At 42.3% G+C, this 16012-nt stretch overlaps 1 protein-coding gene across 2 annotated transcripts in view; it reads right to left on the bottom strand.

Annotated features, from left to right (window-relative positions):
- Positions 1–16012, bottom strand: part of LRP1 (LDL receptor related protein 1) — a 254553-nt gene that overhangs the window by 27223 nt on the left and 211318 nt on the right. For both annotated transcript variants that reach the window (XM_083169349.1, XM_083169350.1), the window contains exons 54-69: positions 15088–15228; positions 14781–14968; positions 13674–13866; positions 11210–11295; positions 10267–10386; positions 9861–10048; positions 9554–9759; positions 8531–8719; positions 7759–7907; positions 7436–7529; positions 7030–7146; positions 5516–5635; positions 3919–4041; positions 3566–3691; positions 2895–3011; positions 429–535 (exon numbers count right to left, since the gene is read on the bottom strand). In XM_083169349.1, coding sequence (XP_083025475.1) covers positions 429–535; positions 2895–3011; positions 3566–3691; positions 3919–4041; positions 5516–5635; positions 7030–7146; positions 7436–7529; positions 7759–7907; positions 8531–8719; positions 9554–9759; positions 9861–10048; positions 10267–10386; positions 11210–11295; positions 13674–13866; positions 14781–14968; positions 15088–15228 — 2264 coding nt within the window. The remainder of the gene's footprint in view (positions 1–428; positions 536–2894; positions 3012–3565; positions 3692–3918; positions 4042–5515; positions 5636–7029; positions 7147–7435; positions 7530–7758; positions 7908–8530; positions 8720–9553; positions 9760–9860; positions 10049–10266; positions 10387–11209; positions 11296–13673; positions 13867–14780; positions 14969–15087; positions 15229–16012) is intronic.

The raw sequence follows: 16012 nt of genomic DNA, 5'->3' as shown, positions 1-16012 counted from the left end.
TAGGACCCTGCTTTTTTACCGTTTTAAAATACCAGTTATTTTAAACAGGTAAATTCACTCTGGACCTTTCAGACCGCACATATTACTGTTTTAAAACGGTAAAAAAAACTGCAAAATACCGGGTAATAAGTGTGGTCTGAAAGGGGTATCCGACAGCTTGCCTTGCAGCTGTCACAGGAGAAGGCTGTCCTATGTAATACCCATTGGAGGTAGGGTATAGATTTTAAAATGAACCCCAAGACAAACCTCTAAAAACCCGCCAGAGGAATCCCATAATCACACCATTTAGTTACTTATTTGATAAATACAGCATTCATCATCATTTGTTTTGTGAATCTTTACAAAGGCAAAAAAATGGTAAGTGATATCCATTCAAACACCTTCATCTGATATCAATAACATACAGAACACATGTATTGGGTTCTCACCTCATCTGATCCATCAATGCAATCATGATCCCCATCACACTTCCAACGACCAGCAATGCAGCGCCCATTAGAACACGAGAATTCACTTTCTGAACATGGCCGAGGTGCTAAAGTAAAATAAGAAATTGGTGGTCATCTAATTATGAATGGCATGGTTTAAAAACATTAAGGGGCCCATTTTTCCATGAGTTTTATCCTACACAATACGTTTTAAAATTCATTATGTATGATAACTGGTGTTCCAGCCAATTGTCCCCTAACTGCCACATGACAAGTGACAGTTTGGAGCAGACTGGCTAGAACTCGATTGACATTAAACAAGTTTTAAAACTCATTGATAAATAAGCCCCTTTAACTGTACAAACATAATTTGTCACACACACAAAACCAGGAGGCTTAATAACACCCAGATGGGTAAAATAAAACTCTTAAGAACATAAACTTCCCCTGACAGGCCAGCTAGGACAAATGCAGATTTTTGTCATCAGTGTAACCCATTTAAACAGCTCTGTACACACTTGCTTTCAGTGACCGACTAAGGTGTTCCCTCTGCATTGTGTAGCCTACTTATGCAATGCCAAAATCAATAAATAGTGGAAAGACTGGATAAAATGTGCTCAACTTTCAGCACCATAAGAATTGAACCGATTTAAATGTAATATTCATAAATAAAAAATAAAAAAAAACTGAGCCTGAACACCCCTGGCTAATTCCCTATTTAAAGTATTCAAAACAAGGTAGCTTATAGAATAAAATGAGATGAGAAATGCATTGCTCTATGCTGGGAATCTGCCTTTACGGTCATCACTGAGGATATGGATGAACACTAATGTGTTTCCAATCTTAAAATATCCCTACAAGATTAGCCATTGTGTGAGCTCCTACATAACGCCCAAGAGGATGGATTACTGCTAGTTAGAACCCAATAAACTGTAGAAGCTCAATCGCAGTTTCAACATTGAAAGTATTGCATGTATCTGTGTTCCAATGAGATCTCTGCAAAACCAGCGGTGATATTAGCGGATTGGCCCAAAGCGTGTGTGACATGGGCAGTAATAAATTTGATTGGAGTACTGAAATGCATTTTTAGATACATCTTATTGGGAGAATCCTTAAGGCCCCCATCCGGCAGTGCGATACGGGCACGTTTCATGCTATCCCGACGCATTTTTCCAATGGATTGCATTAAAAGTGTCATGTCGCATGTCCTTTTCCTGCGACTGCGATGCGCATTCCCGTGTGCCTCGCATCGCATTTGCAGATCTCAGTGGCTGCCACAAGGATCTACCAGATCCCGCAACAATGAATGGGATTGCACACGATACATTGTATGCAAGAGGACCGCATATGATTTATCGTATGTGATCCAGCCGCTGTGTAGCTGCCGGGATATTGCATGCGATACCTCTCACTAGTGGATGGGGGCCATTACACACCATTGCGTAAAGCCAGTATATCTGCTGGCCATTCCCATTAATGCCATAACCGATCTAGCTAACATGTCTGCCCAAATCCGCCCCTTGGTTTCCATTTACACTATTCCACAAAGATTTTATCACCTGAGATTACTCATCTGACTAATAGGAGTCTAATTGTATTATGCATTTGTACAATCCTTTACATCCTGAGTTTTTCAGGAGGCATGCTTGGGTTTGTACCAGTAGGGACACACCACACCAGGAAGAGAGGAGGGCAGGAAGCATACAACAAAGGGATGGATATACAGCGAGCAGCATGGTCAGTCAGTGTTAAATGTAAAGATTATGCAGCACCTACCTCTGGATTCCCCCCAGGGACGACAGTGTTAAAATGGAGAAAAACATAACATGAGGTGAAATGGTACCAACACAAATACACAACATGTGAGAACAAGAGGTGAATTTCTATGCTGACAGAACTCTTAGGCCACAGAGAGATGACATGGATAAAGATGGATTAAAAGTTCCAGAAAATGGTGACATAAGGAAAAAGACGTAAACAAGTAATGCAGTGAAACTAAAGACACGGAACCTTGGTGTAATAGGAAAAACACAGCAACAATCTAACCTTAAGTTTACCAACTCCAGTCCTCAGGAAACCCTACCAGTGCATGTTTTCCAGGTCACCTCACAGAATTACAAGTGAATAATTAGTAACATCTGTGGCTATTTTAAACTTTGTCAGTCAGTAACAAATACACATGTGCTTCAGCACGCAGCATGGAAAACATGCACTGCTGGGGTTCCCGGATAACTGGAAATACAGTATACTGTAGGCTGCCAGTGAAGGTAAAACAAAACAGATGGATTCAAGTTCATTTTGTGACTAAAATATGTGTAGTAAAAGGGAACAAGGTGTCTGCTGATGGCCCAATTAGACCCAGTGGTCCTGTCCCAGGCACACATTCCTGTCATGCCTTGTTTCACCTCAGGTTACATAAATGCTTAGCAGTTTACAATCATAAATTGAAGTATACAATGCACATACTGCAGCTCTCCTCATCAGAGTTGTCCCCACAATCATTGTCATAATCACACTGCCAGCGCCCAGGGACACAGCGGTTGTTATTACAGCGGAACTGATAAGGTTCACACGTTCGTTCATCTAGAACCAGAGAAACAAAAGACAGGTCAGTACAGAGTGGTGCAAATAGTACACACAATCAGTTTATGAGGATTAAAAGGGTATGTGGCCTGCTTTTATTCTGCGTGCGATCGCGGCTATATCTGCATATGAAAAGGTATGCTAGTGTTCTACTGGAAAACACTAATGTAGAATTTGTTGTACGCAGATACAGCCACGGCAAAACACAGAATATAGTCATGCCACATATCCTTTTAATCAGCAAGTCCTGCTTGTGCATCATTTTCACATTGCTATGTGAAGATGTTTTTTTGGGGGGAGAAAAAGACGACACCCAATGCTAACGGACTTCTCCGCTAACTCAGGCCAAGCATCTCCTGATGTGTGGTGTATTGAGGCAAGATGTACAGTATGAGGACACATCTGTATGTCATATTAGAGGAACTTGTCAACGGTATACAAACATGCTGTTTGATACAAAAAAGTGTTCGAAGACAAACACACAACCATATTGAACTGTGCTATAAAAACAAGAACCTTATAAAAATGAAACAACACAATTAAAAAAACCATACCACACTCTTCTTTGGGTTCATCTGAACTATCCCCACAGTCATCTTCCCCATCACATTTCCAGCGTGCAGGAATGCACCTCCCAGAGTCCTTACACCGGAACTCATCCACCCCACAGGTCATCTGAGCTGCAGAACAAGAGGAGCACAAAGCTTACATAATGCATTGTGTGCATGTTATTCACAGTATGTACACAATAAAATATAATGTATTTGCATTCTAACACAACATAGGGGACACATTATTTTCCCACTGGCTACTGACCAAGTGACCCAGGTATATAAACAATACAACATGTGCGTTATTTCAGCTTCGTACGCTATTAGAGTAACTAGTATAAAACAGAAAGACTTACTGCAGTTATCAGGTTCATCGGATGCGTCTACGCAGTCATTGTCTCTGTCACACACCCAGACTCGGGGTATGCAGCGCTTGTTAATCGCACACTGGAACTGATTTGGAGCACATGTAACTTCAGCTGAAAATGGGCAAAATAAAATAACAAATAAAAGCTTTTCAGAAATGCATCATGAGGACGAAAAGTCTTATGGAAAATGACATTGCTAACCAGAAACAAACTCGAGGAGTATCTGGGGAAGAGGACTCCCATATCCCTCCAGCATTCAGACACCAGCTGAATAATCCTGTCAGTGGACCTGGCCCTTAGTTGGTACAGTACCACTTGCACTGGTGACACCAAGGGGTACATTTACCAAGATGGGAGTTTTGTTGAAGTTGGGATGTTGCCCATAGCAACTAGATTATGGCGATTATCTTCTAGAAGGTGCTAAATAAATAAGAAATAGAATGATTGGTTGCTATGGGCAATGTACCGTCTTTAATAGAACTTAGTAAAGACTGGGTGAAGAAGCACCAGATTGTCCCATTGGTCATTTTGCATTAACAGCTGAGGCTGGCATCTCCCTTTTTAGGATTTCCCCTCCCAGCTTTGTTTTACGATCTGACATGACTGACTGAAAATCAACAAACAGCCACAACAGCATGACAGCAGACAGTGTACCGGGAGGGAGTCAGTACTACTACTGTAACATGGCTAATATAGCCAGCAAGTGGTGGTTGTGGTGGTGAAGAAGCGTAGGCACTATGGTGTGTAAGGGAGAGAGATGACTGGTCACTCAAATATTCCAGATGCTCCAGCACTGGGGCAGGATGCTGACAGCAGGGTCCCAGCTATGGCACCTACAGCACTCACAGGGCTTTTCAGTATAAGGAATACATTTGAATAAAGAGATGCTGTGGGCCATAGCAACCAATGAGATTCTGTCTATCATTTCTCTATTGCATCTGAGAAAATTATAGAATTTGCTTGGTTGCTATGGGCAACATAACATCTTTTCAGCTAATTCTATGACAACCCAGACACTGTGGGTCATCTGAAGTTCTCTGGGCACATTATCCATCCCCCCCCCCCCCACACACACACACACACACACACACACACACACACACACACACACACTATGGGGGGGTATTCAATCCCGGTTCACAACTGTCGGTCTGTCCCATCAGCCGTGGCCCTGGCCCATTTTTGTTTTGCTCGACCGATGAACGGTGAAAAGGGGGCGCATCCACGTAAATGTCCGTGGATCATCGAGATTCGGCCGTGACGCAACAATTCATGGCCGTTCTCAGCAAAATAACTTTTAAAGTCGGGCCCATTCTGTCATTCTGCCTCTTCAAGCCGTCGAGCAAGACAGCTTTGAATAGGCGCCCGCCGCTGTTTCCCCCATCTGAAATGGCCGCGGGGATTGAATACCCCCCTATAGATCAACATGTATGCAGCTTACATTACTGATACAAGGAAAATGATTACATTACCATTAAGGCTATTAACATAAAAACATGCACACGTTTCTGGGAAATGACACCGGATCTGTTTTTCCGCAAAGCATAAACAAAATTTGCTATGACTTCAGTTATAAAATGCTTACGACAATCCTTTTCATCATCTCCATCGCCGCAGTTGTCTTGACCATTGCAGCGGAAGATGCCCGGTATACAGCGGTTTGTGTTGGTGCACTTGAACTGGCTGGGCAGACACACGTGAATATCTATAGGAGAGAGGAGAAGCAAAGCATCTTACGGAGATCACTCACATCATACATTGGCAAATTGTTCTATAGCAAATAATGAAAAGATAGTTTGCTCCTAGCAGCCAGGGACACATTTGCTTTCATTATTGTAAACTACAGTACACTAGGAAAATCAGAATTGAAGTAAAGCTAGTAGATATGTGCACAGTTACTTAAATCGGCATGTGCTTGTCATAATTTAGTACAGCGGTTCTCAAACTGTGGGTCCTGACCCCAAAGTGGGTCACATCTCCAGGGACGTGCGGTGAGGTAAATCGCTGAGGTGTCCAGGGCAAGCGCCAGAGCCAGATTTGCACACAATTTATGAGCCATGGGGTACATGCCGGCATTATACACATTTGCAGCAGTATACACTGCTGGTGATTCGCTGAGTTTTAATAAGAGATGTGCAGAAAAGGTAGCCAGGTGAGGCACTGCCTCACCTGCCATATACTTTTTACTTTAGAGTTTTGACTATAAAAATGATTAGAATAATAAAAATAAGATTTTTTTATATATATTCTTTCTTTTTTTTTACATACTTTATAAACTCAAAACTCCAGCATATACATTATTATTAGTATGACTTCTATCTCTTCGCTTATCTCAAAATATATCCCCACCAGACCTCTCCGCTCTGCACAAGATCTGCGTCTCTCATCCACACTCATTACTTGCTCCCATTTACACTTGCAGGATTTTTGTCAGGCAGCACCCACCTTATGGAATGCCCTTCCACACACATTAAGACTCTCCTCTATCCAGTAGCATTGGCTTTGTATTTAAGAAGAAGTATTTAATATAGAAAATTTTCCTGCACAGTATCTGTATGTAAAACCTATTATGCAATAGAGTGTAATCCCACAGAGGATAAGAAGGGGCGTTCAAGCTAGAAATTGCATATTAAGCCTGTCAGTCTGCAATGAGAACTATAAAGTGTGCATAGCGAGGTTAGTGAGGATCTCCTTTTTCATCATTTGTCTAACATTCTGTTACATGAAATACACACAAGAGTTCTGGGAAGAGGCGAGATCGTTACCTGTTTAAAAAAGTTATAAAATGTTTCTATACTCAAAAGAAAACCTACAGTATTTGGAACATCTGTCGTTTTAACCCTAATGCCCATCTTCATTCGGGAGTTTACGGTCAATATTGCTTCCTCTAATAAGCCAGTTACAATAAAGACATGAGGAAGCTCACATACTTTCTCATTGGACAAAAGTCATAACCCCTCCCCTGCCTCCTATGGCTACATACACCAATCCGTTAACTCCAACTGTAGTCAGGATACAAACCATGAAGGCTTATGCACAACTTGAATAAATACAGTAACAATTAAAATAAACACAAAACTCCACTGGCAAAGTCCTTACCACAGTTGGCTTCATCAGAGTTGTCCTGGCAGTCATTGTCCCCATCACAGATGAATGCGGGGTTGGTGCAGATTCCTGTAGAGCATTGGAATTGTCCTGGACGGCACTTAAAGTCCGCTGTAGAGAAAGAAGAAAACAGTGAGAACATTGGTGTGGAAATGAGAGCGGCAATGGCAGAATTTCATACAAACTGTACTGAAATAGAGATACCTATGAAATCAGATGATTTTTATACACAAGGGGAAGAGTGCACCTGCCTGATAAAATATATTATGGGTGCATGAGACCTACACCCCCTTCCCGCCGAACAATCTGCCAAATCCCTTTTTTTCTCTGCGATATGGGTCCCAAATGCATTTTTCCAGAACATGTTCAGTAGTTAGAATGAAACACTTATTTTACGTACGGCAATCAGCAGGCTCATCTGATCGGTCGCCACAATCGTCCTCCGTGTCACATTTCCACCAGAAGGGAATACATTTGTCATTTTTGCAGACAAACTAGAAGTTTGAGGAAAACACATGGTTAGAAGAACCGTTCTGATTGCCTCTATATAATCTATTCTAAATAAACCCACAAGGAACACTCCTTGCCCCATCACCATGCAGGGGATGTGCCTTACTATTCATATTGAGGAGTATAGTATGTAATAACACGCATTCTGCTTATAAATCATTTCCTGCTTTGTAGCACTTCTGCATTTAGATGCCACCTCCTGGATCTACTGACCTGGCTGGCAGTGCAGTTGGACACACAGGTTTTCCCATCTGCTCCAAGGTAGAAGTTGGTTGGACAGGCACACTTGTATCCCCCATCAGGTGACAGAAGACAGAGATTACTGCAGCCTCCTTTGTTATTTTTGCAGGGGTGATTGGGAACTGAAACAGCAAAAGTAGATCATAGAGACTTACCCTACGTTACACTGCAAACCACTGCATGCAATTTCCCCACATCTGCCACTGCATTACAGGCTTGGGAACAAACTTGGGGCCTAATTCAGACCTGTACGCTAAGCTGCGTATACTCACAAAGCAAACAGGTCAGCGCAGCCCGCCGCACACATCCCCTCGCATGCGAGAAAAATGATTCGATGGTCGTCTAAACTGACTTCTTTCCGACGCCAAAAACGGATAAGGCACTGACGTCACGTGACGTTAGCCACCCACCCTGAGCAGGGGGAATGTGTTTTCATGGGGGCAACCATAAAACGCTGGGTGTTCCCCTGATAAAACCCCTTTGCCCATGTGAACGCCTTGGCGAGTGCGGTCTGAATCGGCCTCTTAACGCTCCATCTGTATTAGCACATCAACCCTACCCTTCCCCTTGGGAAAGCAGCTGTTATCCCGATCATTGTGCAAAGAGACCAGCCCTACATGCAAACATACTGCTTCTGGACATGGTGAGACCACCGGGACTCCGCCAGAGGTCGCTTTTTAAAAAAGTCAGTAAGTAGGATCCATTGAAGAAACACAGGACTATAAAGGAACCTTCTTCAACTTACCATCAGGTTGCCGGTACAGATGGTAGATGTGTATGTCCATAGGTCGGTGTAAGGTGCTGATCAGCATGGACTTGTTTACTCCGGTGGTTTTGTGTGCTCGGTTGATAGATTTAGTTTCCCAATCTGTCCAGTATATATAGTCTTCAAAGAGCGTCAAAGCAAAGATGTGCGGGATATCCTGACTTAGTACTGTTGGGAGGGTAAAGCATGAAAATAATTATATGGAGCAGAGGCATGATTACATTTGTACAGCAACATTGTTTATATTTTTCATCTCAAATGTATATTACTACTTTCAGATATTACATCCCAAACTCTCTAGCACAGGGAGCCAGAGTCAGAGGTGGCTGTGTCTTTCTGAACCGGCATCTTTATGTACACACCACAATCAATTCAGCCCACTAAGGCACCCACTGGAAGCAATGCTATCCCACTGTAGCAGGTACCAAGTAGAGATGTGCAGGTTTACTCCGATATACTCTGATTTCAAAGCAGGATCTTATTGCTATCCCAAATCACATGACAGTTGTTGACAGTTGATAGCCAATAAGATCCTGCTTTGAAATCAGAGTAAATCAGAACCTGCACATTTCTAGTACCAAGACCATCACTATCATAGCAACCTCACTCACAACACTAAGGATTGCATCAGCCTTATAGCATTTGCAACTTGCCACCTGAACATGGCCCCCTGTGTCCTTGCACCTGAATGCTTAGATTTTGGCTGCTGTCAGAGACACGGTGGCGTCTGGCTAGCTCCTCCTGTTACCTCACAGGAACGCTCGCTGCACCGCACTGCAAGGAATTTTGATCAGCGTCTTAGAGCAGTAACCAGCAGGACGCAGTGTGACTCTGACAGATGCACAAACGCAAAACATCGGCTGCCTGCATCAGATATTGCCACTGCGTCCACCTCTGAGTCTGCCAAGACCTAGAGCCTACCTTCGAAGATTATATAAAATTCCACAACTTTTACTATTCCTACCATCTCTCCCATTTAACGCACTCCCCAAAGATGCTCACCTGTGTGTCTGTTGCGGCCGTCAAGATCAGCAAACTGAATATAATCTTCTCTAGCATCTGCCCAGTATATTCTGCTATTGACATAATCCAAGGTCAGACCATTGGGCCATGTTATCTTGCTGTCCACAATTACGCTGCGGTTGGTGCCATCCATACCGATCTTCCCAATCAAAGAATTATCTCCCCAGTCCGTCCAATACAAGTAGCTGTAAAATGACAACATGGTACAAATTCACCAATCAACCAACAGAACAGCAAACTACAAGATCTCGTAATCGAGCACAAATGATATTGAATCGATCTTTACCCATGTTGTACATCTACCACCAGTGCACGAGGCTCCCTCAGGCCAGAGTTAACCAGCACTGTACGATAAGCCCCATTCAGTTTGGAAACTTCAATAGTGTCCCTTCCTTTGTCACACCAGTACAGATTACCTCCAACCCAGTCCACAGCCAGTCCATCAGGGTTGCTGAGACCAGTACGATGCAGAACCTGTAATAAATACGAGGTACAGATGCTGCAAATAATGTGATACAGTAACTTAACAGCAAAATTACAGGTGTGCTGCATATTTTCCTTATACATTCAGATTTTTAATGAGCAGAGTATTTTTTGCGCACTGACACATTGTACTTATTAGCATCAGGAAATTCTCGCAAGTCAACCTGTACCATCATGGTAACAGAGGGGCTAGTATGTGTGATTTATACCTGAACGTTGCTGCCATTGATGTGCATTCGCCGGATCATGCTGCCCTGTGTAGTGACATCAGTCCAGTATATCATCTCTTCCCGATAATCAAAGTCTAATGCAACAGCATTATTCAAGCCCTGAAGGAATAAGATTCAATGGAATATTGCCTTAATATTGGTAATCGTGAACAGAAAAAAACAAATCAGAAGCAACACCGATCACACTAACAAGTAATACACTGGAGTCTGTAGGTTTCAAATGTAAAATAAATGCCTTACAAAAACAATAGCTTTGGGGGTGTGTGTGTGAGATTCTGGTTGGCTGGCTAAGCAGCGGTAGTTTGCTATTTAGCGATCCTTCTAACGTATCAAATGATTTCAACCATGTTTGCAAATCTGTCAGTCTTGGCTGACAGACGTGCGGCGTCCGGGTACGAGAATGGGGCGAGCAGCAGCTGCCTGCCCCGGCAAGCAGGTACCCGCCTGTGTTTGCTTGGGAACACCCAACGGTTTCCTGGGCGCAACCAGCATTTTTATGGGTACGCCCGCAAACACCCCCTAGTACATCTCGCCCGTTATGTGACATGACCATGTGTCCCAGCTAATGAACATCTCTAGCTAATGTCATACATCAGCAGAGTATCAGGTCCATTCCCTGTTCAACGGATACCTGTATCAGGGGATCAGGTAAAATTCAATATGTTGGAAAACCTCAATTCACAGATGTTAGCACTGGCAAGTCTGGGATTCTTAACATGTTAGATGTTGCCACCGATCGCTGCATATCTAACTGCCAATCACAAATGGAGAACTGCCCAGCTAATGAATGGGCACATCAATTCCAGAGACTGCTGTTGCAAAAGTTCATTTATATTTGGTGATTAAAAGCAGACTTAGCTGAATACTATAGTTGGAGGGAAAATGTTTACAGTGAGACTTTATTCAGTGGCATGATTTGTACCTGCTTCAGTAGTGTGTAATTGTTGCCTCCCAAGCTCAGTTTCCTCAAGTAGTATCGGTTGGCAAAAATTAAGACTGGTTCTTCCACTTAAAAAAGAAAAATATAATCATAAATATAAGATCTGACAACACCCATTGGTCTATCTTTTATATGCTATGACAGCAGCGATTTGTATCACATAATCATACAATGGTTTTCCGGTCATTGTGAAGGTAACTCAATGAGGCAAGTCCAGATGAATGTTTTAAGTACTGCCAACAGGCACCTAGGACCTCATTACTAAATGTATACTTAAACTGATGTTAAGAGAAACCATCCCAAACAAGGGGGTAGATGTAGTCAGTAAGCCTGATGAAGTGATAAAGCAGAAGGGGATATCGCATCAGCTCATAACTGCCATTTTCCAACCCAGTCTGTAGAATGACAGTTATGAGCTGATTGGCTGCTGAGTTATCACCCTACACTTTATCACTTCACCAGGCTTAATACATCTGTCCCTAGAAGCCTAGTTTTGCAGGGAACTGAAAAAAAATATCTGAAAAAGGTGAAATTGTTAAAGACAAACCATGTTTTCATATTGGACCTACCCTATAAATATATACTATAAATACTTTGGTTTTCTCTTCTCAAATATTGAACTTCGCAAATTAGACTCATTTATAGCTTAAAATAATCATGAGCGTGCAGTAATACCAGGGCATTCTCTGGTACATGTGGCACTTGCTTGAAGGTTTATTTTTTATTACCATGTGCAATACATGCCATACAATTGCACACAGATGTGAATATGGACATGGTCAGATCATTACTAATTCAGAGCTGGCACAGAAGTCAAGTTTATACAGCGTGAGCAGGACCCACCAAGTAACACCATTAATAGTGTTTTCTCCAACTATTTATTTAAGAATATTCCACCATCAAGTCAAGTCATGATCAATAACCTTTTTCTACATTATTGGGGCACTGGACTTTTGAGATTTGTCTTTTCCTGGACAACTTAAATTCTCCTAAAAAGGGTTAACACTTCCCTTCATTAATTTGTTTTCCTAATAACAGGACAGAACCAGAGAAGAATTAAAAACAAATATAAATATTTAATTTTGACTAACGGTAAACAAAACTAGGGCGTAAATAGTTCCAGCAGGCATCATGGATAGTGCAATGTTTAGCACGGAGATCTTGGGTTCAGTTCCCATCAAAGTCTCAACTGAGTGGAGTTTGTATATTTATCCCGTGTTTGCGCGGATTTCCTCCTGGTAGTCAAGTTTCCTGCCACACTCCAAATATATACTGGTAAGATCATTTGCTCCCAGGGAAACTAACCATAAATATTCTCTTATAATATACGTATAGCCGTATACAATGCTAAATGGTGGTGGATACTTTAAAGGAGCGCTTAATAAATAATAAAATGAGCCAAATTTTTTTCCTGCCAAAAAAGAAATGGTTAAAATAGGGTTGTATTTTAAATATTTACACTCTTTTGAGTGACTGAATTTTGAGGTGTGGCGTGGATTTCATTCAGGGTAGCTTGATGGACTGCTGTTCACTTATACTAACTTTCCCTACCTGTGCTCAGGTGTGAGCCAGGAGTTGTGATTGTCCTTCTCTCCGTGCTTGGAAGCCCTCTGCTGTCAGCTGCTCGTCGCACTTCTGTTATAGTGTGTGGGAGGCTTCTGACCACGGCCGCTTATCCTGCTTAGCCGCTATCGTGACCACCACTGTTTGTGGTGTGCAACGCCGTCCGGCTGATGACTCGTCACTCATTCCCGGCGGGGTGAAGTTCTCTCTATATCACCCAATTTGGGGACACTGGACCATGTGAAAAGCCCCAATGCTGCACCAAGTGGGAGGTTATGCTCCCATAAGTGACAAGCAATACCTTACTTCCAAACCGACACCTACTGTATACTCTATCTACTGTACCAACACAATGAACCTGGAAAATGTAAACCAATTGTGGAGTAAAGACCATGTGGCTGTTTAGCAAAAGCAATATGCCGCAATGTTCAAAATGCACTCATTAATCAGGTAGAATGGGTCTCTATGCCGGAAGGAACCGACTCCCCGACCACAATACAACCCTGTAAATACAGAGCTTCGGGTGGACGTCTCACGCATGCACAAATCGCTTGGGCTGCGAATACGCAGCCTGGCATTGTGAGTCTGAATGACCCCTATGGACCTAGTGTGAAATATAGGTTATAGAGAAGCCCATGTTTGTACTGCTCTGCAAACCTAGGTGCACCAATTCCATACACAGAACCTGCACCATCTGTCTCTGCACTTTGGCATTGGTCTAGGTACACATGAAGGCATACAGCAGTGTAGAGGATAAGGCGTTGAGCCTTCAGCATTCCTGTGCTTGGTAAATACGGTCATTTTTGTTAACAACAAAATTGCAATGTAACATTATAGGTGCTTTGGGATTTCAAAGTCCACAAATGACGATGGGTCTGCTCACCTGTAACTGAACTGGCCACCTTGCAGCTTGTAGTGTCGTTGGGTCGCATTTCATAGCCATCCACACAAAGGCAACGGAAGCTTCCTAAGCTGTTGATGCACTTTTGGCTGCAGGGATAAGTTGTTGTGCACTCATCAATATCTACACAAGTTTTACCGTCATCCTTCAGTCGGAAACCAGGACGGCATCTGCACTGCACGGGTTACAAAAAAACATCAATATCATTAAGGAAGTCAATACTACGGTATTTTAAAACTATTGCAAAATATAGGAGTATTGTTTATATATTTAGTGAAGGATATAAGATGCAGGGGGTGGAGGGAGAGGGTTATTTCTAAAAGTTGGAAGGTAGAGAATATAGTACCAGCCAATCAGCTTCTGTCTCAATTTACCGGATGTGTTTGAAAAATGACAGATAACAGATGATTGGTTGGTACTTTATCGCTCACAATTTTCTCCCTCTCCAAGCTTTGATAAATACCTCCCACAGTATTGTAGTGACACATAACTTAACATAGAACACAATAGGGGGTATCCAATTGCATACACTAATTATTCAGGCCAGAATAGGGGGTATCCAATTGCATGTACTAATTATTCAGGCCAATAAAAACAAACAGATTTTAGACTGATGGCGGTGATTAGCGTAGTAGATGGCATGTAGTATACAGATATGCCTACGCTGGTCATTACGGAAATCTGTGTGTGAGCGCACACCACAGCAGTGATTAGATGCACCCAGGTGCAAATAGTTGCCCCTATTATTGCAGAAAGCCTTCCTTATGGGCTGAGGGTGTGACTATTCACACGTGCCCTCAGGCAGGGAAACTAATCGCAGCAAATAATTATGGATTCAAGAAGGATGGCCATCTCTCTACTTCAGGGATATAACTGGTCTCTAATGAACTTATAAGGCTAGTATCAAAATAGCTGCCCCTACCATGAGTAGAAGATAAATCCACTTATGTCCTGTTACAGTTACACAGCATTGGTGTGACTATTCTATGTCAATGTGAAGGACAGGTGCGCACTGAATAAAAAAAGAACTACAACAGCTCAATAATGACATTCATGTGACCGCTTTTCCTCTCATGATGGCACGTGTACCTTGTATCCAATCTTCAGGTCCTCACACTCTTGGCTGCAGCCACTCATCCTATTGTTCAGACACTCATTGACAAAACAATTGAGCTCATCGGAACCATCCCCACAGTCATTGTTGTTATCACACAGGAGGTGTTCTGGGATGCACTTGCCATTTTTACAGAGGTAGAACGTCTCGTTGCATTTGCCTTCTGAAAAAAAAAACCACAAGGCCAACTATAAAGATCTCCAATATGTCTGTGTATCATTGCAGGTGTTACTTATAGACAGACACAATCATCAGCTCAGTCTCTTTTTGTTTTAACCTTACCAGTGCTCGTACAACGTGGATTCTTCGGTGCCTCATCTGACCTATCGTGGCAGTCAAACTCTCCATCGCACTCCCACTGCTTGTTCAGTAGACACCGGCCATTAGCACAGCGGAACTCCTCAGGGCCACATGTAGGGTACTCTAAATAGAACAGAAAATAAAACGGTCTAGAAGCACACTACACTGTTATAATGACCTGTGCTGCAGCAGCTGGCACATGTTACAGAAGAGGTTGCAGTTGTTGCTTATCTTGTGCATAAACTTATATTAAATACCATTTTTTGTTTTTGTTTTGGGCATTGTCCATTTGGTAGATTATTACGATGACTGTATTGCAAAAGGATTTCCAGATACAGCAAACATAATAAATGCTAACCAGGATCATGGCTAAAGTACTTCATATATTGTAACAGAGGGTGGTCTTTTTTGGAAACAATGTTCAGTTTGGCGCAACGCTCTTAAATGATGTTCAAGAATGACAATTGCATATAAAGTGACATACATTTATTAAAATGAAATATTTAAAACAATTTTCATAAAAACAACGAATACCAAATGAACCACAAGTCCTATCCTGGAGATGTATGGTAACAATAACTTCAGTAAAGTATCTCACCAGAGGCTGGGGCTGCGGTGGGCTATACTTATATGACAAGTCTGCGGCCCCACCGCAGATGGCTTGAGGTATTGAAATCTCAGGATAAAAGTGGTGGTGCATCCAATAAAGTGTCCAAATGCCTCTAAAGCGCTCTGCTTTTAAAGTGCAAGGGCATGGAAATTCTGTGTCCAATAGCAACGCGTTTCGGAGACTCCCAGGTCTCCTTTCTGAAGCTGGATACAGAACTAAATGTCCACAGGATTCGTTTTTTTGTATCCACTTCCTGGGTCTAAGCTTCCTCTTGGGCCAATCAAAATTCCACAATAA

The sequence above is a fragment of the Crinia signifera genome, chromosome 2, assembly GCF_055691185.1.
Source record: "Crinia signifera chromosome 2, ASM5569118v1, whole genome shotgun sequence".
Lineage (NCBI taxonomy): Eukaryota > Metazoa > Chordata > Amphibia > Anura > Myobatrachidae > Crinia > Crinia signifera.
Note: the sequence above shows the minus strand (reverse complement) of the source record. Positions and strands in the feature narration are given on the sequence as shown.